The sequence below is a fragment of the Rana temporaria genome, chromosome 6, assembly GCF_905171775.1.
Source record: "Rana temporaria chromosome 6, aRanTem1.1, whole genome shotgun sequence".
Lineage (NCBI taxonomy): Eukaryota > Metazoa > Chordata > Amphibia > Anura > Ranidae > Rana > Rana temporaria.
This window is the reverse complement of record NC_053494.1, coordinates 161,411,956-161,438,130: the sequence shown is the minus strand read 5'-3', so window position 1 is coordinate 161,438,130 and position 26,175 is coordinate 161,411,956. Positions and strand designations below refer to the sequence as shown.

At 36.9% G+C, this 26,175-nt stretch overlaps 2 protein-coding genes and 1 long non-coding RNA gene across 4 annotated transcripts in view; 2 read left to right on the top strand and 1 right to left on the bottom strand.

Annotated features, from left to right (window-relative positions):
* The window catches only part of HOXD3 (homeobox D3), a 54,911-nt gene that overhangs the window by 7,460 nt on the left and 21,276 nt on the right, over window positions 1-26,175 (top strand). The window contains exons 1-2 of one of the 2 annotated variants that reach the window (XM_040357681.1): window positions 18,830-19,207; window positions 19,644-19,670. The gene's annotated coding sequence lies outside the window, so the exon portion shown is untranslated. Of the gene's footprint in view, window positions 1-18,829; window positions 19,208-19,643; window positions 19,671-26,175 lie in introns of those variants that run through there. The other variant, XM_040357680.1, reaches the window with a different exon arrangement.
* Window positions 409-21,338, bottom strand: LOC120943977. Its single transcript, XR_005750343.1, has 2 exons — window positions 21,179-21,338; window positions 409-610 (listed from the first exon to the last, which is right to left on the bottom strand). It is a non-coding gene; the product is annotated as an uncharacterized LOC120943977 (long non-coding RNA).
* HOXD4 (homeobox D4) lies at window positions 22,564-26,063 on the top strand. The gene is made up of 2 exons (XM_040357687.1): window positions 22,564-24,587; window positions 24,915-26,063. The coding sequence occupies exons 1-2, from the start codon at window positions 24,194-24,196 to the stop codon at window positions 25,217-25,219; spliced, it is 699 nt and encodes a 232-aa protein (XP_040213621.1). The 5' UTR covers window positions 22,564-24,193; the 3' UTR covers window positions 25,220-26,063.

Sequence of the window (26,175 nt, the reverse complement as noted above, 5' to 3'; positions counted from 1 at the left end):
TCACTCAAGATATAACTATATCTATATATATATCTATATATATATATATATATATATATATATATATATATATATATATATATATATATATATATATATATATATATATATATATAAAACTAACTAACATGCATAGAAGGAGATGCTGGATTTATGCCATGAATTTTATATAGAAATTTACATGACTTCCATCGGTGGATCTAAGGCCTGCACAATGTCCTTTCATTAATTATGGGGTCTGAACTGTAGACAAATGCTTAACACATGAACAGTAATTACAACATACAAAGCTTTTTTTTTTTTTTTATAACACAAAAATATTACAATAATACACACAAATGGCAGAAAATGTATTGTTTGATATTAAATCACATCACAGGGTGACCAGATACACAGATTTTTTTTAAATGTGTAGGAGGTAATTTTCACATCTGGAGATCATCAGATATTATTTAATGTGATTTGGTTTTTGAACCTTGACTATGCAATGTTCAATCTGCAATATAATTGTAAGTAAATAATCTGTTTGTATCTTCTTTATGATGAATCACACAGTAGGATAAATATAACCTGTTGCCCGCAGGGGTCCTCTTTCGTGTAGACTCTGTACCTGATAGAAATAGAAATATGTTTAAGAAACAATCATATTGCATATTTTGAGGATTTTCTTTCTTCAAAGTGATTCTCAGAAAATATTAAAAAATATATATAATTTTAATGTATAATTTTCTTAAAGAGTAGTATAAACCATTTACTGCTGAGAGAGGTGCTCACAATGATCAGCTTTTGTTTATTTCTGTTTCAGCTTCACTTTGTTAGTTTATACAAACCTGCTAGTACATCTAACACTCCCCTCCCCCCAAACTGATGATTTTGTTATCCCAAGGTCTCCTTCATCCAGTGGGGGCACTCTAATACAACTTTTCTTTCTGTTAACTTATTGTCAGCACTTATAAAATATAGTATGTATTTAAAAAAAAAAAAAATGACAATGAACAAATCTTGACCTGTGTAGCATGCTAGACAATTACAAGTGGTACAAAGAAAAACCTATACCTAAGAGAAAATTCCTTAAAGCGATTGTATAGTTATAATTTATTTTCTCCTACCTGTAAGGTAAAGGGCATAATAAGCTAGTATGCACCACATACTAGCTCATTATGAAATACTTACCTTAGAACAAGGCGTCGGTAACTTAACTGGTCCACGCCGAGGTAGCTGACATGTTGCCTCGACGTGTCTTTCGGTTATCGCGGCTCCAGCGATGTGAGTGGCTGGAGCCGCGATGTCATCATTCCCGCTCATGCACGTGGGAGACTTCTTTCTGGCAAGGTCCGGCGTCTGACGGGCCTTCAGCCGAGAATCCCCTGTGCGCATGCGCAGTCAGCGGCTCATTGCAAGTGGAATATCTCCTAAACCGTAAAGGTTTAGGAGATATTGTTTTTACCTACGGGTAATGCCGCGTACACACGATCGGTCTGTCTGATGAAATCGGTCTGATGGACAGTTTTCATCAGACGAACTGATCGTGTGTGGGCCCCATCGGTTTTTTATCCATCGGTGAAAAAACTAGGAACTTGTTTTAAAATGATCTGATGGTTAAAAAACCGATAGAAAAAAACGATCGCCTGTGCACGTCCATCGGTTAAAAATCCACACATTTTTTTTTAATATACACTTTATTTTTATTTTTTTATTTTCTTATTTAATACATAAATATGCCTATTCGGCATCCGTTGCATTTCAATTGACATACATTATACAACATTTTTACATTCCTATAATATTCCAATGTACGTCTCTATATTTTAATATCCTGCCACCACAACTTATAGGACATGTTTGAATTTGATTGGTGACTGTGTGGAAGCGTTTCCACTGTGATACATTTGTTTATTAATGAATACATTTCTACCATTATATATAGTCAGGAATAACACTGAGGCCTCGTACACACGAGTTTCTCGGCAAAAACCAGCAAGAAACTTGCGGTCGTGTGTACATTTTTCGACGAGGAAACTGTCGAGGAACTCGTCGAGCCAAAAAGAGAGCATGTTCTCTTTTTCCTCGACGGGAATGGAGAAAATTGGCTCGCCGAGTTCCTCGACAGCCTCACAAGGAACTCGACGAGCAAAACGATGTGTTTCGCCCGTCGAGTTCCTCGGTCGTGTGTATGAGGCCTAAGAGGGAGATTTACTAAAACTGATGCACACAGAATATGGTGCATCTGTGCACAGTAACCAATCAGCTTATAGATTTTATTGTCAAAGCTTAATTGAACAAGCTGAAATTTAGAGGCACAGTGGCACCAGTGGCACATTGGCACCATATTCTGTGTGCACCAGATTTAAAAAATCTCCCCTAAATCTCATGAACCAAGTGGTCTCTACTTTTCAGTCGGGCTGGCTATACATACAGGCAATTTTTTGGCAGTTCCAACCATTCTCAACTAGCTTTTAACAAAAAAAAATTATAAAATATATCAAGTCTACCAACACATTCAATAGATTTGTGAAATGATCCAAACGGTTGGCAAGGCTGGTTAAAAGTAGTTGAAAATATAACAAAATTGCTAAGTGTATAGCCAGCATTATGTGGTACGAGGATGTCATTAAGGATCTAAAGTTTGAATCAAGAGACTCTATTTTGCTCTCCTCACTTTATTAGTGGCCCCAGTTTTCTAGATCAAGAGGTATGTCCTACCGTGTGTCTAGATCTCTGGGTGCTGAAATATGATTTGGCATGTGATGCACAATGTCTTCTCTTTGCTTTTCTAAATTAAGATGAACCTGTCAGCCATTATAACTGTCTAAAAAGTAAAAATCCTGGACAAGATACCACAAAATGTTGGCTATTACCTTCATTTAACAGAAAGTGTTATTTTTGCCTCTTTCATAATAGTTTAATGTTATAACTATTGGCCTGGCTTCCACCAACTGACATAACCATGTCCAATGAGAATAATGCCTCAGTGGCCATTAAGGACACTCTTAATAGACAAGGGACGAGCAGAAGTAAGACCTCCAGTAACAAGTAAAACTAATTTCAGAGAGGCACATAAAGGAGGGACCTGGCAAGGCACCAAATGAGCTGGTAAAGCACCAAACATCCAAAAGATGGACATGCACCATTAAGGTAACACAGTGCACCACAATTCAATGTAGTATGTTGCAGTGCATGGTGGTGCACTGATGCCTTAAGCCTTGTACACGCGATCGGAATTTCCGATGGAAAAAGTCAGACGGACTTTTTCCTTCGGAAATTCCGACCGTGTGTATGCCCCATCTGATTTTTTACATCGGAAATTCAGAGGAATTCCATCAGAGTTTAGGTAGAGAACATGTTCTCTTTTACTCCAATGGAATTCCGTCAGAATTTCCAATGTGATTTTGGCCGGACAAAAGTCTGACCGTGTGTACGGGGCTTTAGTGCATATGGGTGCCATTGAAAATAAATGGAAACGCGTGTTCTGGTCCTAATAAGAGAACCAGCCACATATCTCCTACTTGGCTGCTATTGTTTCTTAAACTTAAGTACACCAAAGATGTCTGATGTTGACAAGGTCAATTCCTTAGGCTGCACAGTTATCACTGGATTCTGCAAATCTCCACAGATTTTGGGACACATGGGTCAGTTTCAGAATCTGGTACTGGAAAAAAAAGATCTGAAGCTACGCTTTTCTGATGTTAGTCATAAAGAAGTTTTCTAGTCATCCTGATACAAAGAGAGGGCCACACAATTCTGTACATATAGTTTTGGCAGAAAGATTTTTATAGGACATTGTTTATTGGGTTTTAGGTGACTTGTAGGCATTTTTGACAGTCAGAGAGCCTTGTTGCTTGGCTTAGATAAAAGACTCATGTCTACGACTTGATACCACTAGCTGTCTTAGTCTACAACTAATAATTCCACTGGCTGCAACTCTTCAGGGAAATAACTAGTCAGGTTACCTAGCTTTGTTTAATTTATAATGATTCCCCTGATACAAGCCAGTGTCTGTTGTGTTAACTTGAACATTGTAGAGATATATGAACAGGAGCACTCTGCAGAGCCAAGGATTCCTGTTTGTTCATAAAGCTAGCTATGCTTACATCTAAAGATATTCTGCCTACACATTTTCTTGCCTTCTGATGTCTAAGCAGCACAAGTGGGGAAGACCCCCTCTCCCACTAAGGTGCCATAAACAGGGACTATCCCCAAGTTTATGGTCAGAGTTCTGAGGGTCCTTATTCCCTTTAGATGTCACCTTAGAGGAGTAGGAGATATTTGCCACTTAACCCCTTCTGTTGTTTGGACTAGTTTGGAATCTATGCCCTTGCAGGACTATTCACTTTGCATTCCTTCATGGCGTTCAACCTGTATCAGAGCTGCAATTTTCTGCACAGGCAAACTAAATTGCCAGATTTGCCAGTTCACCCACCTGAAACTCCTGATGCTGTGGCTGAAAGTCATTCATTTAATAGCGGCATTACTACTACCACTCAATGAAGCTTCTTGCCAGTTTGATATAAATAATAAACAAGCAGCCAGCACCTTGGGTGATGTCACTGACCAAATTTGACCAGGACCATACTTGGTCAATTATGTCAGACAGCCAGTTTGATAGCATTCAACAGCCGGCCAGGAAGCTGTCATTTGCAGCAAGTTTCTTTCAGGAGAGAATCTTCATGTTTGTGCCAGTGGGTGAGCTGGGCATTGTTCATCAGAATGTGTTTTTTGTGAATGAGTAACAAGGGGTACTATGTGATGTGTAAAAATGTATGTATGGGGGTTGGATATCTGGAGGCAGTTATGTATGATATGTTCCCCCCTCAGATCCAAATATCCACCAGACCAGGGATGTGGGGTTGAGGCCCTTGTTCTTATCAACCTGGGGACAAGGGGCCTTGCCAGTGGGTACCACTCATAGGTTTGCACAGCCTATTGCATTGGTGTGTGCACCCCAAAGCTCAAACACATAATGTATGCATGTGTATACATATATGGGCGGTGTTAGAGCAGTGGATGGTGTCATAAGGGTAGAGATTGGTGTCAGTAGGGTATTTTTTAGAAATGTTTTATTTTATTATTTTTTAAAAACATTTTTACAGAAAAATGGAGATTTTTTTAACTTATATAAATATCAATATGCACCACACAGGGTGATTAGGTTGTGCCCAGGCACATCTGGTACACCATGTGTGCATGCCCATGGTACCCCTTAAAAGGTACCCTTCCCATTCTGAGGGCATGTGGTCTGGTATAGTTCAGAAGGAGACAGTACAGTTCCCGTACTTCTATTTACTGGACAGACAGGCTGTATGTCTGGATGAAGGTCTGGTATGTATTTTGGCCAAGACCACAAATGGGGGGGGGGATCTATGCCATTTCTTCTGTTTGTGTGGTGTCCTCCTTAAAAATCTATACCAGATTGCTATGGGGTCTGGTATAGATTTTTATGAAGGACACCGCACTACACAAACAAACAAAAAAAAATTGCATTGGGCCCCCCAAAATTCATAATAGACCCACCTGGCAAGTCACCCTGTCAAAATGTTGTTGGGGACAAGGGTCTCATTTGAACATCCTTTGCCCAGTTGATGTGAGGATCTGTGAGGGGGACGTATCAGAATTTGGGAGCCACCTTTAAGATAAGGGAACCCCAGATATCTTGTTTCCACAAATGAATGAATAAGGGATACATAGTACACCTTGTTACATTTTAAAAACTACAAAGTAAATAAACACAAACACACTTTAGAAAAAAATGTCCTACAGTGTGGAGCCATTGTCATTTGAGATGACCAATGCCCTGCTGACCCACCGATTACCCACACTGACTATCTCCCAACGGACTCTCACCACAAATGAAAGTTCCCCAGATGGCTGCTAAATGTTAACAAACCAGTTGACTGACTTCAATGACCAAAATATGGTCATGACCAACTTTGGTAAATTATGTCATTCGGGATCCCCCAGCCACTTTGTTTACAAACAGAAGCCTGGGTCATTTAACTGAAATATATGTAAAGGCCAAATAAAATTACAAGATTGAGCTCCCATAGACTTCAATGAGGTTTTGGCAATTTTTTTCAGGTTCATTGAACATATAGTGAACCTAACTTTTTTTGGTACATTCATTACTAGGTCATGGAGATGCATTGCAGCCCTTGATGCAATAACCACCATAGCCCCATTGATGCACCATTTGGCCCCAGTGATGGTTCCAGTGGATTTAAATGTGCTGCACAGCAAAATGTTTTTAAAAGGGGCAATGGGAGAATATTTTTCCCTCTATCTCCCATGTGGACCTTTGTGCTCCCAAACATCTCCTGCCACTGCTTTCCAAAGTAAATAGCACCCTGCTTGAGCCTAAGGAAATTATTCTTCATGGGGGACCTGTGTTGCCCTCTTTATGTTGCCCTTCTCTGTATAAAATCTAAAGTTGGGAATTTTCTGTGACAATTGGATAAAATGTTGATATTTTGGCTGGAAGAGACTTTGAAAAAAATAAAGTATTCATGGACCCAAGACACCGGCTGGAGCGAAAGTGCTTGTCCCCGGCGCAGGAACGATCAAGCTCAGGTAAGTAAAAGGGGGGCTCTGGGGGGCTTGTGTACTACATGAGGCTTTTCACCTCAATGCATTGTATGCATTGAGGTGAAAAAACGCAAGGTTTTACAGCCCCTTTAATACAGTCCAATGATACTTTTATTTGCTTGATATATCTTTTTAATGTTTTTATGAAGTTATTAAAAATATAAATACTTTTTACATCCATTTATGTTGGAAATCGTAAAGGTTAATATATAAACTTTTTCTGTAATGTAATTGATTGTATCTTGATTATTATTATTTTTATTCACTCCTCAAACTAGTATACCTTCCCTTATAGAATTATATTTTATACTACAAAATTACCATGCACATATAAAAAAAGTATTTTCTTTAGACATGCTTTTTATTAGAAGTAACTTATCACTTAAAAAACGTATATAAAAGTGCCGCTATATATAGCAGCTGATATGCTACGGAATCCTTTAGCCCCCCACTGATTTGAGTATTTTAATTGAACCCTCCTTCAGTACATCAGTCACATATTGTGCATATAATTTTAGGTCTGGTTTCAGCTTATAGATGTATGTGGCCTATATACCATAATCTGATTTAGTGAGGTTCTTTTTATTAGCCTCTAGGAATACAAGGATTGTTTTAGAATTTGTTAACATATCCAATACTTGTGATCATGCAATATAAAGATGTGATAATTTAATAAAAATGCTTCCCAAAAATAACAGTGGACTCTTACAACCCCACAATGATGAAGGTATTTTGCTATTATTACATAGATATATATGTCTGAAAATAATTAGCAAGATAATAATGGCTCTAACTCTTGTTTTTTAACTATATTCCTTCTTAGCATTTATGGAGCTGAGCAATTAGAAAATAATGACCCCTTGTTCAGAATTCCAAAGTTAATATTGTCAATTATATTTACTGCCCGATAGCACAAGACCATGTGCAACCTGTTATATCTTAGCACTGGAATATGTTCTGACCATGTTAGATTATGGGGTTGTTTTACTAAAGGCAAATATACTGTGCACTCTGCAAGAACAGTTGCTCCAAAGCTTAGTACATGGTAAGCTGTACTAGTAAGGCTTCACTTTGCAAACAGTACCCAATCACGTAGAAGGGGGAAAAAAAAAATTCTTGCAAGTGATTGGGGGATGAAAGTCAGCAGAGTTTCTGCTTATATACTAAGCTCTGGAGCAACTGCACTTTGCAAAGTGAACAGTCTTTTACCCTTTAGTAAATCAAACCCTATATTTTTGAGGTGACTTACCAAGGTTTGTATTAATAATTGTTAACGGTATCTCTAAACTCTGATCATTTAGAAATGCTTAAAGGGGTTGTAAAGATTTGTTTTTAATTTTCTAAATAGGTTACTTTAACCTCCCTGGCGGTATGATTATTTCGATTTTAGGTGCTGAAAGCGGTACCATTATTTGCAAAGAAAATTTGGTGTTTTACATTGTAGGCCTGTAATTTTGAGGAATAACTCACTTAAATCTGACCAAACAAGAGTCTAGTAGGCATCCCGGGTATGACATTTTTTTAAAAACAAAATTATAAATTATAATATAATAAATACTTATAAATAATTATAACAAATAATAGTATAATTACAACGAAAATTATTCAATAATGTAATCAACTCAAAATCACTGAAATTTGCTCAGTTGCAGAATTGTCGCTGTCATTACTTTTATTTTTTTATGACGAATTTCCCCACAAATTGCTATCGCACTATTCTGCAAGTGATTATATTTTATTATCGCTGTTTTCTAGCTGCTCTAAAACCATTTTTGACATAAAGGGACACTTTTGGTTGCTATGGACAATCTACAGTTTGCAGGCAGAAAGAACAGTTTTTATTATATAAAAGAACATTTAGGGCACTGGGCAGACCACTAGGGACAAGGGGGGTGTGTATTTTTTACATACAGTACTGTAATATATAAGATTACAGTATACTGTATGTAATGTGTTTGTTTACCTTTTTGAATTTGGCGCCGTTCTCCGCCCCGTGCATCGTGACGTTGCAGGGAACGGAGATCGGCGGCACACAGAGGCACTGTGTGAATCGAGCGAGCACCCGCTCGCTCACACAGCGCGGTGGCATCGCTGGATCCAGGGACAAGGTAAGTAAACACTGCCTGTGGATTCAGCGAGGCGAGCCCGAGTCTGACTGGGGGTTACCGATCGCAGCACAGAAATGTAACCCCGAGTCAGACTCGGGAATACCGCCAGGGGGGTTAAGCTAGTGCATTGTTGGTTCACTTACCTTTTCCTTCAATTTCCCTTCTAAATGTTTTTTTTCTTTGTCTAAATTTCTCACTTCCTGTTTCATCTCAGTAGCTTGCCCCCATCATCTGGCTGGGAGTTAGTCTGCCAGGATAGCTTACTGAGGAGGAACAGGAAGTGAGAAATTCAGACAAAGAAAACAAAGAAACAAAAATTTAGAAGGGAAATTGAAGGAAAAGGTAAGTGAACCAACAATGCACTAGCTTAAAGGAACCTATTTAGAAAATAAAAAACGAACCTTTACAACCCCTTTAATCAGTTTTTATAGATGAAAAATAGATGAAAAATAGATGAACATTCATATTTTCGGTCTAATAAATGAATGCAAGTTTGTTGATCAGCTGAAAATGTCAGCCCACCCAAAACTAATATTTCAGATTTTGGAACTTACTTCATAGTTTTTCACCTCTATAATAGACTCCAGCAGTTCTATCTTTGTGCTCAGTCTCAACGGCCTGCACATCTGTTATGCCCATTACAGAGACATTCCATATTCTCTCCTGGATCTGTTACATTGATTTTATAGTATGGGGAATGCAATAGGACTGGAAGTGTGTGTGTGTGTGTGTGTGTGTGTGTGTAGGGGGGGGGGGAGTCAGAACACCACAAATATTACATACAAATAAGCATTATTCCTTTAGCTAACCATACTCTAACCATGGAGCTGAACCAGTACGCACATAGGATTGATTTACCAAAGGAGTAAAGGCCATTTTCCAAGCAAAGTAAAAGTTAATATGTAAGGTAAACCTGTATTCTCTTTTATTACCATCATTACCAATAAAACAATTTTTGCTAACAGATATTTAGCATATGTGGGTATTCAAATTTATTAAAATTCACATTCCACAGCATACAAACACTTTGCAAAGTGAACATACTTTTTGTTAGATAATCTCAACATATGTGCCCCTATATGATTAACAAAATTTAATGCATTTAGGGGATATAGGGGACAAATTACTAACTTGTGTCTCGTTTTCATAACTTCCTGAACACGACTGGCCATTTGAAGTATCCATTAACTAGGTTGAGATGTAGAGCTAGTAACTTGAGAGAAATCATTTTTGCCTATATAGCAAAACCTACATCAAGGTGATATGTGGCAGATATTTTATAAAAAAGGTGTTGGCAAAATACCAGGAACTGAACATATGCACCCAGGAATCACATTCAAGAACAAACCTAAAGATAAAAAAGCAATAGCAACATGTGTGCAAGGAATGTCTTTAAACATGAAGTAATTGGTTAAACTCATACACTGCATCTGGCTTTGGTCAGATATGAAAAATCAGCATGTCTAGAGTGTGACCTCAGTTGTAAAATCATTAAAAAGAAGATGAGAGCGGCTAGGCTTTGGTTGGTGTATGCCTGGCTTCCAAAAGGTTCTGTACAGCTTTGCAGATGTTAAAATTAGTCTCAGGTGGTAGAAATATGATGTGCAGATGTGTACTGAAAAGTTTAAAGGCCATGTAAACCTCAAATAAATGTTATCACATAATAGAAAATGCTTAAAATCATAATAATAATAATAATAATAAACTTTTATATATATATATATATATATATATATATATATATATATATATATATATATATATATATATATATATATATATATATATATACAGGGGTCAAGTCCTGGGGAAAAAAGTGTGGGAACTCCCACCCAAGATCCACTTCCCCACCAAAAAAAAATTAAAATGATACGCTCATATGCATAATTACTAAACCACATGTTTTTTTTGTTTTTTTTTTGCAAGTTCTTTCTAAATCCCGCGATAACTCACGGCAGACCTCCGCAATGTCTCCTGGGAACAATGACAAAAGCTCCCAGGAGACATTGCGGCATCGAGGAAGTGACGGATCACCAGCACACTACCCGATGAATCCATATACAGGAAGCGGCCAGTAACATAAAGGATTACTAAGGTTCGCCTGCCCCTGACAGTGACTTGAGCTGGGCATCGCCGCTTAGTGAAGGATTGGCTCGGGCAGTGAAAAAAGTGCAGGGATGCCGTTCCCACGCATTCCCGCAGGACTTGGGTCCTGTATATATATATATAAATATATACACACACACACTATATTGCCAAAATTATTGGGACACCTGCCTTTACACGCACATGAACTTTAAAGACATCCCAGTCTTAGTCTGTAGGGTTCCATATTGAGTCGGCCCACCCTTTGCAGCTATAACAGCTTCAACCCTTCTGGGAAGGCTGTCCACAAGGTTTAGAAATGTGTCAATGGGAATGTTTGACCATTCGCTCAGAAGCCCATTTGTGAGGTCAGGCACTGTTGTGGACGCGAAGGCCTGGTTCGCAGTCTACGGTCTAATTCATCCCAAAGGTTTTCTATTGGGTTGAGGTCAGGACTCTGTACAGGCCAGTCAAGTTCCTCCATCCCAAACTCGCTCTTCCAATTCTTTATTTTTTTTTTATTCTTTTTATTTAAATTTTCATAATACAAAATTATTAGGTCAGGACTCTGTGAAGGCCAGTCAAATTCGCTCACCCATGTCTTTATGGACCTTAATTTGTGCACTGGTGCGCAGTCATGTTGGAACAGGAAGGGGCCATCCCCAATCAGTTCCCATAAAGTTGGGAGCATGAAATTGTCAAAAATTTCTTGGTATGCTGACATCTTAAGATTTCCCTTCACTGGATCTAAGGACCAAAGCCCAACCCCTGAAAAACAACCCCACACCATAACCCCCCCTCCACCAAATGATTTGGACCAGTGCACAAAGCAAGGTCCATAAAAACATGGATAAGCGAGTTTGGGGTGGAGGAACTTGACTGGCCTGTACAGAGACCTGACCTCAACCCTATAGAACACCTTTGGGATGAATTGTCCAACATCACTGCTTGACCTCACAAATGTGCTTCCCTACAGGTAAGCTTATGAAAAATCTTATCTGTATGTACCATGAAAATCTACTATATACAACTTGCACCGTTTAGTAGATATTCACATCAGCTTTATCCAATAACATCACTGGTGCATGAACAATGCTGTAGATCCATGGCACACTGAGTATGCTGTGAATGCAGAGATAGCCATGCCGCAATGGTGACTCCCATGCCCATGCAGCCTGGCCAGAGAGTTTGAAACCATAAGGAAGACCAGGAGATGGAAGTTATAGCTCAGCACTGGAGGTCTCCATGTGGAAGTTAAGTCATAATGTGTTACTGGCACAATATGGCACAAACCTGGAGGGGGCTCATTCAAAAACACATGTTTATAGAGTTTACTACCACTTTAAATAAGTCAGCAGTGTCAGACCACATATTTATTCATTTTTTATATATTTTTTTAAAGGTTAAATTTTATTGTACATATTAACAGTATCATACAAGGATACAACACAGTACACATTTTCGTACATTATACGTCAAGTACATCAGCAACTAATCATAGAATCATACAGTTTTCAGACCGAATCTTGAGACACACTGGATGTTAAAAAAAAAAAAAGAAAAAACATGAACCATAAACAGAAATCATAATGGAAAACTTTCACCTGCCTCATACCATAACCCCATTGTACAAATTACTTAAATCATCCGGCGCCCAACTTGGTTACAGGCCTCCACCCACCGCTCCAGCCGCCTCTCAATTGCTAATCTTTATGCCACTGCTTCTTCTCCCGACACCCTTTCTTTTCTTTATGCCACTGCTTCTTCTCCCGACACCCTTTCTTTTCTTTATGCCACTGCTTCTTCTCCCGACACCTTTTCCATTTTTTATATTTAATCGTTTTATTGTTTTTTGGGAAAAAAAACATAATTTCATACTCTCCCTTACTTTCTAAACTCCCTTCTCTTCTTAATTTTCCCCAACTATTCGATTCTCTGCATGCTCCGGGTAATAATGTTTCTCATTCTCCTATATCACAACTTTCCATATACTTCCCTGATTTCTCAAAATCCAGCCATTTCCCCAGGTATTGTTGTATCTCTCTGTTAGGTCTTCCCCTGCATGTATTATGTCTTCCCATATTTCTGTTATGACAGGTTCCCTTTGATTATTGCATATTTGATAATAAGAATGATTCTTGGGTTTCGTATTTTGCATCTTGGGGATTAGACAAGGCCATGGCATTGGGTACAATGAAGAAAAAAAAAGAGATCATTGTGTTTCCAAAAGGGACAATGAGTAAAGGAAATTAGAATGTGCAGAATAATCGCTGCCATGATCTACTGTTGGCTTACTTATGGGTCATAGACACGAAGATGTTTCACCAAGAACAAAGGAGAAACATTTGCCCATTCCAGAATACTTTTTACAAAACTGAAGGTAATGTGCTGCGTGTGTTTTACGAGCTTTGCTCCCATTCCTCCGTAGGAAAGGACACAATAGGCAGTCAGCACAATGACAATGACCTTTTCCAACACATTAGAAGCTTTTTTTGAATTTTAATGTTCACGTTTGATGATAATAAACATTTACTAAGGCATCCCAGATTAATATTAGCACTTATTCTCACAATATTCACATCATTTGATTTTAGATGGTCATGTATGGGCAATCTTAAAGAAATTATGTAAGTTGTAATTGCTGTCCTCTCCATTTGGCTGGTTGTAATGCTGATCCACAGTTTTTAAAGTGTATGGAAACTCTTAACAATGAACTCCTATTATTTGGCCACCCAGAAATGTTGTAAGATAATTTCCTCTACTTTCTGCCTGTAGACTGTTATCAGTTAGCATTGTTCTCTGTTAGCTTCATTGGCTGCAAAACAACTCCCCCTTTTATGGAGAAAAGAGGGAGGCATTATGCAGTCCTGACACAGTTTTAGCCCTGGTTTACATTGATGCGGGATTAAATTTGTGCAAGTTCAGCTGAACTCGCACAACTTCAGTCCCGCATGTCAGTTCACGAATTTCAAGGACATATGTGCGGTTTCCTGCACAGATGTCTATTGAAATCGCACCTGAAATAGCCAAAAGTAGTACAGAATCGACTTTTGGGAATCGGTGTGGCGCTGCAAAGTCGGCGTCGCACTGATTCGGACGGTTCTATTGTGGGAAATGGCATGCATCATGACACGTCAAATCACATGCCAAATCGCATCAATGTGAACCAGGGTTTAAGCAGTGATGGCCGCTTCAAAAGGGGCGCCGCCCCTCTAATCCATGCGCCCAGTCCCTAATCTACATGCAGGGTGGCGGATGCATGGATTTCAATGATTTATTTTTTGAAGCGCGTGATTAGAACCTGAGGCTATAATTGGTTTCAAAAATGGGTGGGCTCGGTGGGCAGAGGGGTGGGTGGTGGTTGTGCAAGTGAGGGGGGCAGGTTTGTTTGACTCGTCCCCCTCCCCAAAATTTTTAGCATAAACTGCGACTGATTTAAAGTAGTCCGGAAAAGCTCTCTGTCCTGACAAAGCTGCTCAGTACAGTTGTCACTCTGGGACAGGAAGTGAGGCAATGTCAGGTTTACCAGGCTAAAATAAAGTAAAAAAGGTTTGAAAAACCACCGGAGGACAAGTAAGCTCCAATACTATGAATTTTTGTTCTTTAACCCCCTTAGAGCCGACGCCTGCCGGACCCTTAAAGCGGTTGTGTACCCGCAACAGTTTTTTTTTTTTTTTTTACACCTGAAAGGCAAAAGGCATAATGAGCTAGTATGCACCGCATACTAGCTAAATGTGAAATACTTACCTTGGAATGAGGTGTGGAGAATTTACCTGGTCCACGCCAGGTGAGATGTCATCTTGCCTCGGCGTGTCTTCTGGGTATCACCGCTCCAGCGCTGTGATTGGCTGGAGCGGCGATGTCCGGCAAGGTCCGGTGGCTGCCGGCCCTTTAGCCGAGGATCCCCGCTGCGCATGCGCTGCTGCAATCAGCGGGGCATTGCGAGGGGAATATCTCCTAAACCGTACAGGTTTAGGAGATATTCTTTATACCTACAGGTAAGCCTTATTATAGGCTTACCTGTAGGTAAAAGTGGTAGTAAAGAGTTTACTACCACTTTAAAGGGGAGGTAAACCCTAATGGGGTTTACTTCCTTTATGTCTCCCTGAAAAGGTGCAGGAGAAGCCTGAGATGTCACCGTCTTCCTCCATGGCAGCGAGCATCCATCTTTACCCCTCTTCTTCTGGGGGCTGCGAACTCCAGCTCTGTGACTGACCGGAGTTGCGTGACGTCACTCCCACACGCCGGAGCCGCCTTTGACGGCATGACCCTGGCTTGAAAAACAGCACATGGTGCCCTTTCAAGACGACGCATGCGCCGTTGAAGGTGTTGCTCTGGGAAATTGCAAGCACCTACAGGTAAGCCTTAATCTAGGCTTTCCTGCAGATGTAACGTCTCTCCAAGGGTTTACAACCACTTTAAGGGGTTTTACATGCCGGGAGGTGGGTTGGGGCTTAAGTAGAGATCCAGAGTTTTCCGTCAGCTGCTGGTAACTGTACCTGGAGCGTGTGCTCTCAGCAAAATGCTATTTGCACTAATGCACACAAATATGCGGCCGCTCTGCGCCAGGGCACGGCCACATATTTGCATGCAGAAGGCACCTAGGCGTTAAAGAGGAGCTGCAGTCCCCCCCCCCCCAAACTAAAAGTCAGCATCTAGAAAAAATAGGTCAGCAGCTTCAAATGCTGTAGTTGCTGTCTTTTAATTTAAGGGTACTTACCTGTCCAGGGATCCAAGGATGTCTGCACCCGAGCCAATTCTTCAATCAGCTTTGGGTGCATGCGCCAGCATCTCAAGTAAGGAAAATGGTAAGTGAAGCCAGTTTCCTGCTTTGCATGCACGAGCCACGCTGCGCATTGTGAATGGTCCTGTAGTCTTCTGGAACCTGTGATGTGTCCCAGAAAACTGCGGGGGAATAAGGGGGGGGGCGAACGTCCGGCTCAGATCATCGCAGTGAGCTGGAAGTGGGAATGGGTACCTGTCAAAACCAGGTACCCACTCCCCCCCCCCCCAAAATGTGCCAAATGAAGCAGTGGAGGAAGGAAGGGTGCAAACAAGTGTAACGTTCCTCCTGAGTGGAGTTCTGATTTAAATACACTTTAAAGCATTCTAATCCACTGATCAGGAAAGTGTGTAGATCAGGAGTTCTGACTTTACTTTAAACATACTTCTTCTCTGTCTGTGACTCTAAAGATACTGAAACCACAGACAGAACAGAAGGAAGCCAGGAATGGCAGTCTAAATATTTCTCCCAGTGCAGATTCTTTATGAGTTGCCCATGGACATGATTTGTCCACCAGCAGTTGTGACATAAAGGTGTGGCCATTGTAGTGTAGACATTATTACTCTGCTAGACCTTCTTGTTGGTCACTTTATTGGGAAATTATAATTGGAGAATAAAATGCATTTCAAACTTTGATTTCTCACCCTGGGATTGGATGGCAGAGGGGTTCCTTCAGGGGTCACTATTTCTACAGACATACAATCTTCACTCAATCTACCCATATAATCAGACAGAGCTAAAAGCTCCTGATGACCTCCTTCTGACATTTATGGATTACTTTTCCTTATCACAGCAGTAAGAAGATCTATAGAGAAAAAAAATGTCTGCAGAAACCACGTGGTCGTTCCAGGATTAGGCAACGTGCATCTGCAGGTCTTGATGGTGTAGTTTCCTTGTCTTCCCATAGGAAGGCGCTGTTGGACAAGTCACTTGTTCTGCGAATAATAGCCTTGCCCTTTAGATAACCTGAGCAGAAATCTGGAGCACGTGATCCCAGCTAATGTTCTGTAGTCAGTGTCTTTAAGTCCAATGTGGCTTCAACTAAATATTTTAATTTCCTTAAAGAGCAGATTCATTCCACGATAAAGAAAAACACTTGAAGAAGTAGACTTGTATTGACTTTAGTATTGTATTAAGGCAGAAGTATATACAATTATATATGACAGATTGCTGAAAATACAGCTCTGACAGTAAAAAATGCACTTGTTAAATAATGCACCTGCTTTGCCTATTTGCAGAGTTGTCCTTAAACATTAAGACATACATTAATACACATACCTTTCAAAGGAAGCAAATATGCTTTACCTATGAAATTAATTACTTTCTGCAAAGCAAAGACAGCATTTTATTAGGAGAGTAGATAGCAGGTTGGAAGCAGGAATGCTGGAATATACGTTGTATGTGTTCAGCTATAATAGAAATACCTATATGATTAATGGCAGCGATGCCCTTCAATCACACATTCAACATTCACTCTGAATTATGTATTTATGCAAACGTATGCAGACTCTTCTTCCTATCACTACAGTAACAAGCAATTAACTTATTTTACTGATATATAATGATCAAGAACAAACTTACTGCAATTATTGTATTTGTCTGGTCTGATCGAAATAAGGGCCAGTTAATCCCTCCATCAGATAATTAAAAATGCCCTAAAATAAAAGCTGAATTAAAAAAATGCTGCTTTTTTTTTATTTTTTATTAAATACATAATTTTTAGAGTGTTATAGTATTTAATATACATCTACAACACATTATAGTTCCAGATATATTTTTTTCTGACAAAATGACCGAACACAGAAGTAATTTGTGTTGGTTTTATCAAAATGTGCAATTAATAAGTTGAAAATGCTTGTATGAAACTCATATTTATTACTTCCAGTCAGGCATTTGCATTGCATGCAATAAAACACCCAGAGCCCCCCCCCCCCACATTAATTATACCATGCAAATATATATGCATGGAAGGAGACACCTCCTAATAGCTCTCTCTCCATATATCTATCTATCTGTCTATCTATCTATCTATCTATCTATCTATCTATCTATCTATCTATCTATCTATCTATCTATCTATCTATCTGTCTGTCTATCTATCTATCTATCTATCTATCTATCTATCTATATATATATATATATATATATATATATATAGATATATAGATATATATATATATATATATATATATATATATATATATATATATATATATATATATATATATATATATATATATATATATATATATATATATACATACATATATATATATTATATGTATAAAATGTAGGAGGTATATTTTTGCATATGTGTAATGGCACAGAGAAGAGAATATATCTAAATGTGTATATATATATATATATATATATATATATATATATATATATATATATATATATATATATATACACATATATATTATATATATAAAATGTAGGAGGTATATTTTTGCATATATATATAGATATATATCTATATCTGTATATATAGATATATCTATCTATCTATATATATATATATATATATATATATATATATATATATATATATATATATATATATACATTTAGTTATATTTTCTTCTTTGTGCCATTACACATATGGTGAACTTGGACAAAGCCTTATGATTAAAACAATTATTTATTTCCATCATCCTGCCAATGAGTGCCACCTCCTTCACATGTAACCTCCACATTGCCTGAAATCTTAAAAAAAATAAATACATAAGAAAACGAATTCACACCATTTTGTTTTATGACCTCACAGCTTTAACTATCACATAGTACACCTCCTTTTTTTCCCCAAGCCTCCAAAGTTCAAAGATCTTCTCACTTTTCAGGGCTGGAGGTTGTAAACAGGTTGTTACCATGTAAATTAGATGTGATCAGAAGCAGATAAATAGTAAAGTATTTTGGTTGTGGCACTGTGCTTGTAACACACTAGTGTAGATGTTTTTATACTTTACTGTCTAAATTATTTGCTTCAATGCTGACAAATATTCATGAAAATAAAATAATACTCAAAATAAATAATAGAACAAAGGCAACAAGGAAAAAGAGGTTAAGTAAAAAAACAAAAAAACAAAACAAAACATTATTTCATATTTCTAGAGGATTGAAGAATTGTTCTATATCAAAGTGATACCAAATGTTAACAATTGCATTTACAGTTAACCATTTAGATGCTTTTCTATCCATAGCACATGTTTGAAATACAGACAAATACAATCATTGCAGTTAAATAAGTTCCTAGTTTCATTCTTCTTACAACAATAAAGTAGAAGTTTCACTTTTTAAAAAAGAGAGATTTCTCTCTTTTTATTTTGTGTTACTATTAGAGGCTTCTGGGAATCTCAATCTAGTGAATAGAAGTTTAAAGCTGATGGTTATTTATGGTTCCACAGAGAGGAGTCCTGAGTGGCTGGATGAGAGCACGTGATTCCAATAAACTTTGTTTTATGGCTTGAGAGTTGACAAGCTAAAATATAATTCCCACCATAAATTAGTTTAAGAGCATACAAGTGCAGATGCGTTTTGTTCCTGGATGTAGTAATAAGGATAGTGTTTAGAAAGGACCATTCTGCTTGGATCTCTTAGCACCGAGGCTTTTCCATCTCCTGGATCCAGTTTGCAAGAAGAAGCATAGAAAGTAAGTGATTTTATATGCCATTTATACTTAGAGGAGAGATCTGAGACAGGGAATGTGGTGTGTTTTTTTTTTGTTTGTTTGCTTTTTTTTTTTTTTTGCTTGTACAATAGTTGCAGTGATGAAGAAATCCCCAGAGGTAATTGTCTCTTGTAGTGTTTGTAGATCCCCCCCTAGAGCACAAATAGTCCAATATTCACAGGTACCTTTCAGCTGTGAACTTGGAGCCAGGCTTCTAAAACAATGCAGTTCACGTTGCTTCCATCATTAGATTGTAATACAGAGGGGGCTATTTTCACAGTTGCATTCATATATGTCTATTTCTGTTTATTTAATTTTTTTAACCCCCTAACCTACCAGAAAAAATATAAACTATTGCGCTGATATCAATAGAATTATGCAGTGCATGTATTAACAATATACTTTTCTGTTAAAACAGGTTACACACAATGGAAAGCCATCTGGGGTAAGTATAAGTCTTCATAATTATGCTTGATTAACGCAATGTACCAATGTGCAGACAAAAAAAAAAAGTTTTGTTATATTGCTTGAAGAAAATCAGTTTCCATTTTTTTTAACTCTTACATTTCTGGCTTACTGGTTAAGTTGAATGATTAGCATTTGGTATGACATTTGTTTATGCTGGTATAAAGTATTGGCTTGATGAGGATGGTGATGATGATGATGAAGATGATGATTATGATGTTGAGGGTGTTAATGCAAAGCCTAACTAGTCTCGTTGGAGAATTTTATTGGTTCTGGACATTTTCCAGATGTCTTGCTTGCTGGGTTCTGGTTAATTATAAGTCTTTGGCTCTTGGTTTGTTGTACTGTATGGCGCCTCCCACAGTAAGGATTGGTGTACAGTAGCTTGCAGATGCAGGGCAGTACATAAGTGAATGGGTGATGCCTCGTGTTGTTTAATTTTATTGTCTACGTGTGACTACCGGCTTACATGTTGACAACCAGTCTACTGGTTGAAATTTAATAAGATCAATGGTTTCTGGATGTAGCTGGTAAAGTTTCATGCGGATATTACACAATATTATAAACATTACTTTTATGTATTCAAAGATTGTATTACATCAATTAGCTCAAAGGCCATCAAACGTATTCCTACCTTTTATTGCTATTTTATACTTTTTTTCTGTTGCATTTAAATAAATTATATCAATCTGTGCCTGCAAGAGCATAGACGGAAATAGCTCTTCAAGTATGACTTTCCACCAACTAATTTTCTTATTAAAGGGATAATTTTGCTTCTAAATAAATGATCTTCGGAAGCATTATCATGCTAATTGTAATCGGTAATTTTTTTTATTTATTTTTTTGCAGTCCTGCATTTATCTTTCTTCTATCTATATAGAGCCTCTGATAAGATTTTAGATCTAATGGCTTTTAACTCATCAGTATTAATTTCTTCGTATAAAACAGTGAATATAGTTTTTGTATGAATCAGGCCACAGAAATAGAAGAGAAGATCAAACACAGTTGTATGGGCAGTTGAGCAGGAGGTGAATATTTAACGCTTTTGTTCATCAATAACACTGTGGCTTTGACCTGTCTGAGCAAGCCTTGAGATAAGGTGAAATCCAGGTCACAACGTCTAACCAATATGAAAATGTGAACAACATACTATCTCTATTTCCACAAATACTCATTTTATTATACATTTTTAGGGTCACGTATCGAATTTAGTACAAATTATCCATTATTTTAACATAAAAAAGGTGTATTTTTAAACCTTTTTATACATTTTTTTTTAATAAGCTTATACTTTTTTTTTTATCATAATTTTAAAAGACATAAACCAATATAGTCAATTCAATCGACATATTCATGTATTTGATTTGAATAAGTATTGATGTATTATGAATACATAACTACTTTGTTTTAAAAAATAAAGATATGAAACTAATACATGTGGTTGTAACAATGTATAAACTTACAGTAGGTGATAATAAGATGACTTACCTTACAGAGGACAGAGAATGTTGAGTATTGGTGAGATCAGCTTCTTTGGGTTTGGAGCTTTTTTAGAGCAAGTAGCAGAGAGGAGCTCAGCAAGTTTGCTCATGGGTCAGGAACAAATCATGAACTTTTGTACTCCTCTGTGGGACTGTCGTCCACGTAAAAATAATGAAACCTTGTGATATGTTTGCAAATGATTTCAAATGCCCTTTTGACCTGGACTTCACCATAAACGCTGCCACACAAACTTCTGAATATAGTCCAAAGGTTGGTTTCTCAGAAGAAACTTGACTGGTATGTAATACTTGACTCTTCCTAAGTTCTGAATGGTTTTATTGTCAACTATTTATTTTTTTCTAGTACTGATATGTGTATTTTATATATATATATATATATATATATATATATATATATATATATATATATATATATATATATATATATATTTATTTATTTATAGGTATATATATATATATATATATATATATATATATATATATATGTATATATATATATATACATAGATATATATCTGTATATATGTATATATATATATTTATACATATATATATATATATATATATATATATATATATATATATAATTATATATATCTATAGAGATATATATTATATATAGATCTATATATATATATATATATATATATATATATATATAGATCTATAGATATATCTATCTCTCTCTCTATATATATATATATATATAGATAGATATATCTATATCTCTCTATATATAGATCTCTCTCTATCTCGCTCTCTCTCTCTCTCTCTCTCTCTCTCTCTATATATATATATATATATATATATATATATATATATATATATATATATATATATATATATATATATATAAAAACAACCACTTCCATTTAAATTCTTAATATTGGGGTGTTGAACAAAGTATATATATATTTTTAGGTATCATTTTTAAATGCTTTATATTTGTAAAAATAATGATTTGTGCATTATGTTGTGTTTGCACGTTGTGGCTGCATTTGAACCTTGCAGCTTCTATGAATTTTGGTCTGTGACCTGTGAAGCCATCGCGTTGTAGGGATTATTATGTCAAAGTTTATGTACAGAAGAACAGAAGAAAAATTGCATACAAGCAATGATTTTTTATTATTTTTTTGGTTTCCTTGTCCTTGTACAAGTTGAACCTTCTTCTTGGACCTGTCTATGCAGAGTAGGTGCGGTGTGATGACAGAGCTGATGTTATCTGGTCATCTAACCTGCAATCAGTATACATTTGACACTTTTACAACCTAACTGCTGTCTTTTAATGCATTTAAAGAAAAAAGCTGCAGCTGTGTTCAAATATATATAAAAACACAATTTATTGAACTTATAACACATTCATATATGTATACCTTTACACATTATGTACATATATGCATACCTTTATGCTTGCATACACCACTGTTCCTTTTTTTTTTATATATATAGATGTCTTATTTTTCTGACGTCGTAGATTTTGATGTTTTATTTTTATTTAATAATCCCATTTCATCTGTCATGAGACTAATCTGCAGACACTAGGTGATATGTAGACCACATACACTAACCTTAGGTAGAAAGACTGTTATTACGTTGTCTATATGTACCCTGTAGAACCGAATTTGTGTGGTGTTTACATAGTCACAGATTCGATTTTAGGGGAATATATGGTCGATGCAAAAACTTCGATTTGATACACCTAGAATATTTGATATGAGCATACCACAGGGCAGGTGGGATTTTACTATAGATATTGACCATCCCGTCATTCATTTTCATAGGGTATCATCAATGTTCCATCTATTGTTGGAAGGATTATTGTTAAAATAAAAATGTATTAAAAAATGTTGTACTTCAGAATATCATTCTGCATACTTGTCCCATCTTTGTGTTCTATCATGCCATGTTATAATGTTATTTTATGTACCACTTTACACACACACACACACACACACACACACACACACTCACACACCAGAATCAGAATCATGATAATTTATTATCATTTCACAATAAAAATCATAAATAAATAAATTATATATATATATTCTCAAGCCAATCATATAATGTAATAGTTATCTTCTACACATCTAACAAAAAGCTATAGGCTTGCATAAACTTTAATTTTATATCTATACATGTATAAATATACATATACTCTCAAGCCAATCATATGATGTAATAGTTATCTTCTACACATCTAACAAAAAGCTGAAGGCTTGCATTAATGCTAAAATAAAACCCACACACTTATTAATAACCTGCTTTATTCACTTGTAAATATTAAATATTTCAGAGGTGTAAAAACTTTTTTTTTTTAAATAAATGGTAAAATTTCCAGATTACCTCCTTATATTTAATCGTCTCTTGCATTATTTTCCCATTTGAGCTTGCAAACAGTCAACCACGAGTTACTGATTGCCTAATTTTTTCAACCTGACTAGATTCTGGTAACTTTTGGATGACCCCTCGCAAGACAAAGCCAAGACAGGTCTATTGTACATGTTATGGTCTCCCTGATGTTCTCTTGACAATTTAAGATCTCTTTCTCTTTCCATGGGACTCTAGCAGGAATGAAATAAGCTTTCTGAACGCCAACCTAGACACGAGATTTTGGATCATACAAAAAAAAAATCTGAATATTTTTATTTTTTTAATTATATAAAGTGTGTTTTTTAACCTAAATGTAACAATTCCACTCAAAATCACGTTATCTCTTTATTTTTTTTTATTTTTTTATTGTAGCTTGAAAATCTGTGATTAAGAATTGGGTAGGGGGTGTGTGTTGCTCATAATGATCCAATTAAATCAATATTATTTTGTTATTTTCTGAAAATTATGAGGTACAATTAAATCCAGTGATAAAGTTTCTGCCCTGCCATTGGCTGGCGAGGTCACGTGGCCACCTAACTTTATTCAGTTGACAGCAAGTAGGAGGGCTTTATGGAGGCAGAAAAAAGACAACACCAGAAAAATTAGTATTTTCTATCCTCAGAAATTAATGGCCATGAGTTCGTATATGGTAAACTCTAAGTATGTGGATCCTAAATTTCCTCCTTGCGAGGAATATTTACAGAACAGCTACTTAGCAGAGCAAGCCTCTGAATTCTACAGCTCCCCGCAGGGCTCTGATTATCAGCACCCAGCCATCTTCTCCCGGCCAAACTATAGCGAAGAGTCCTTCAGCTGTAACCATGCACAGGGCTCTGCATTGCAGCCTCGGGGTCAGGAGCCAAGCGGACCCCAGAACCACTTCCCTGCAGCAGAGGAACCCTGCCCACCTCCAGTCCCGGTCTCCAGACCCTGCAACCCACAGCAGCACCCCAAAAATGGGAGCCTCTCTAAGCAGCCTGCCATAGTGTACCCCTGGATGAAGAAAGTCCACGTGAACTCAGGTAAGCTCCATCCCATTGCTCAAACACTGCTTACTGGGGGGGGAAGCTGCTGAAAATATTATTTATGGACTTTTAAAACCTGGGAAAGCCATTACACTCATCATAAATTTTTATGGTTGAAGGAATAGGCCGTTGGCCATGTGGCTTTGTTTTTTCAGCTCCATCTTTAAATGTGTGTGCATGAGATATCCATCAGATATTGTAAGGACTGTAGTGCATGCCTCTATTTAATATTCACCGGTGGACTGCAGATTTTTGCTCAATTTTTATTATTATTTTTTTTAATTATTGTTTTTCTTTTCTTTTTTTTTTATTGTATTTTTCTAGTCAATCCAAATTACACCGGAGTAGGAGAACCCAAGAGATCCAGGACAGCCTACACCAGGCAGCAAGTTCTGGAACTGGAAAAGGAGTTCCATTTTAACAGATACCTGACCAGACGTCGCAGGATAGAGATCGCCCACACTCTGGTACTTTCTGAACGACAGATAAAAATCTGGTTCCAGAACAGAAGGATGAAATGGAAGAAAGACCACAAACTGCCCAATACAAAAGGAAGATCTTCATCCGCTCCTTCTCAGAACCTACACACTGTTACCAAGGACCATCAGACTGATCTCACCTCTTTATAGGATTTTTATTTATTTTTTACTTTTTATGCTTGCCCTTGCCTAAAATATTGACAATACTTCATAAATCCAACAGTTTCAAGCTTGGGGCAGTCATACCATTTTCACAGGACTCTCCAAATCGCTCATGGGCACCAAGCTGACAATAATTCCTTAAAGAACATTTCTACAATTCGACTGTCTCCTTTGTATATTGCTCTGGACACTGATGATCATATTTTTTTATATTATTTTACATCAGGAGGACATCACAAAGAAAGCAGTGGAATTGTATCTTAGGTAAACTCCAATTCTGTATGTATGTTGTCTTTACTGTACAGGGCAGCATTGGGTTAACAAGGAAATGAGAGAGGGAGAGAACAAGTTAGTGGTTTCTTAAAACATAAATGTGGGGACCATATGGGCACCCTGTGCCATGGTTTCGTTATTATTCTTTGTTACTGCCAGTATGGAACACTCTCTACCAAAAGACAAAAAAAGGGTTATGAAATAAACGGGTTATTTTATTTGTAAAGTTCATTCACGTATTTATTTAATATGAAATTATCTAACATGTAAAAAAACAAAAACAAAAAAAAAAAAATATACCAATACCAAATATTCAGGAAGGACAGGAAGATAGATGTTTCTGAATTAATTTTTATGGAGGGAAAATACTGGCTTCCACATTTTAAGAATACAAAATGATGACTGTTTTTAGAATTAGAGTTACCTGACAATGGCTATTATAGTTTTATGTGTTTGATCACATTTTGTAGCTACTGTCCTTTTGGGTTTTGAGTAAACAAGATGAACGTGTAAAAAAAAATGTTATTTTTTATGGGAAAAATCCCCCACCTTCCCCCCCCCCCCAAAAAAACTCAGAGACACAAGATGTACATTTACATGTAGCATATATTTTTTGTATTATTATTTTTGTGTTGGTTATGTATGTTCACACTTAAAAAACGAAACGAAAA

Coding starts and splice junctions, on each gene's coding strand:
- HOXD4 (XM_040357687.1), top strand. CDS start 24,194: ATGGCCATGAGTTCGTATATGGTAAACTCTAAGTATGTGGATCCTAAA. Junction 24,588..24,914: donor GAAAGTCCACGTGAACTCAG/GTAAGCTCCATC, acceptor GTATTTTTCTAG/TCAATCCAAATTACACCGGA.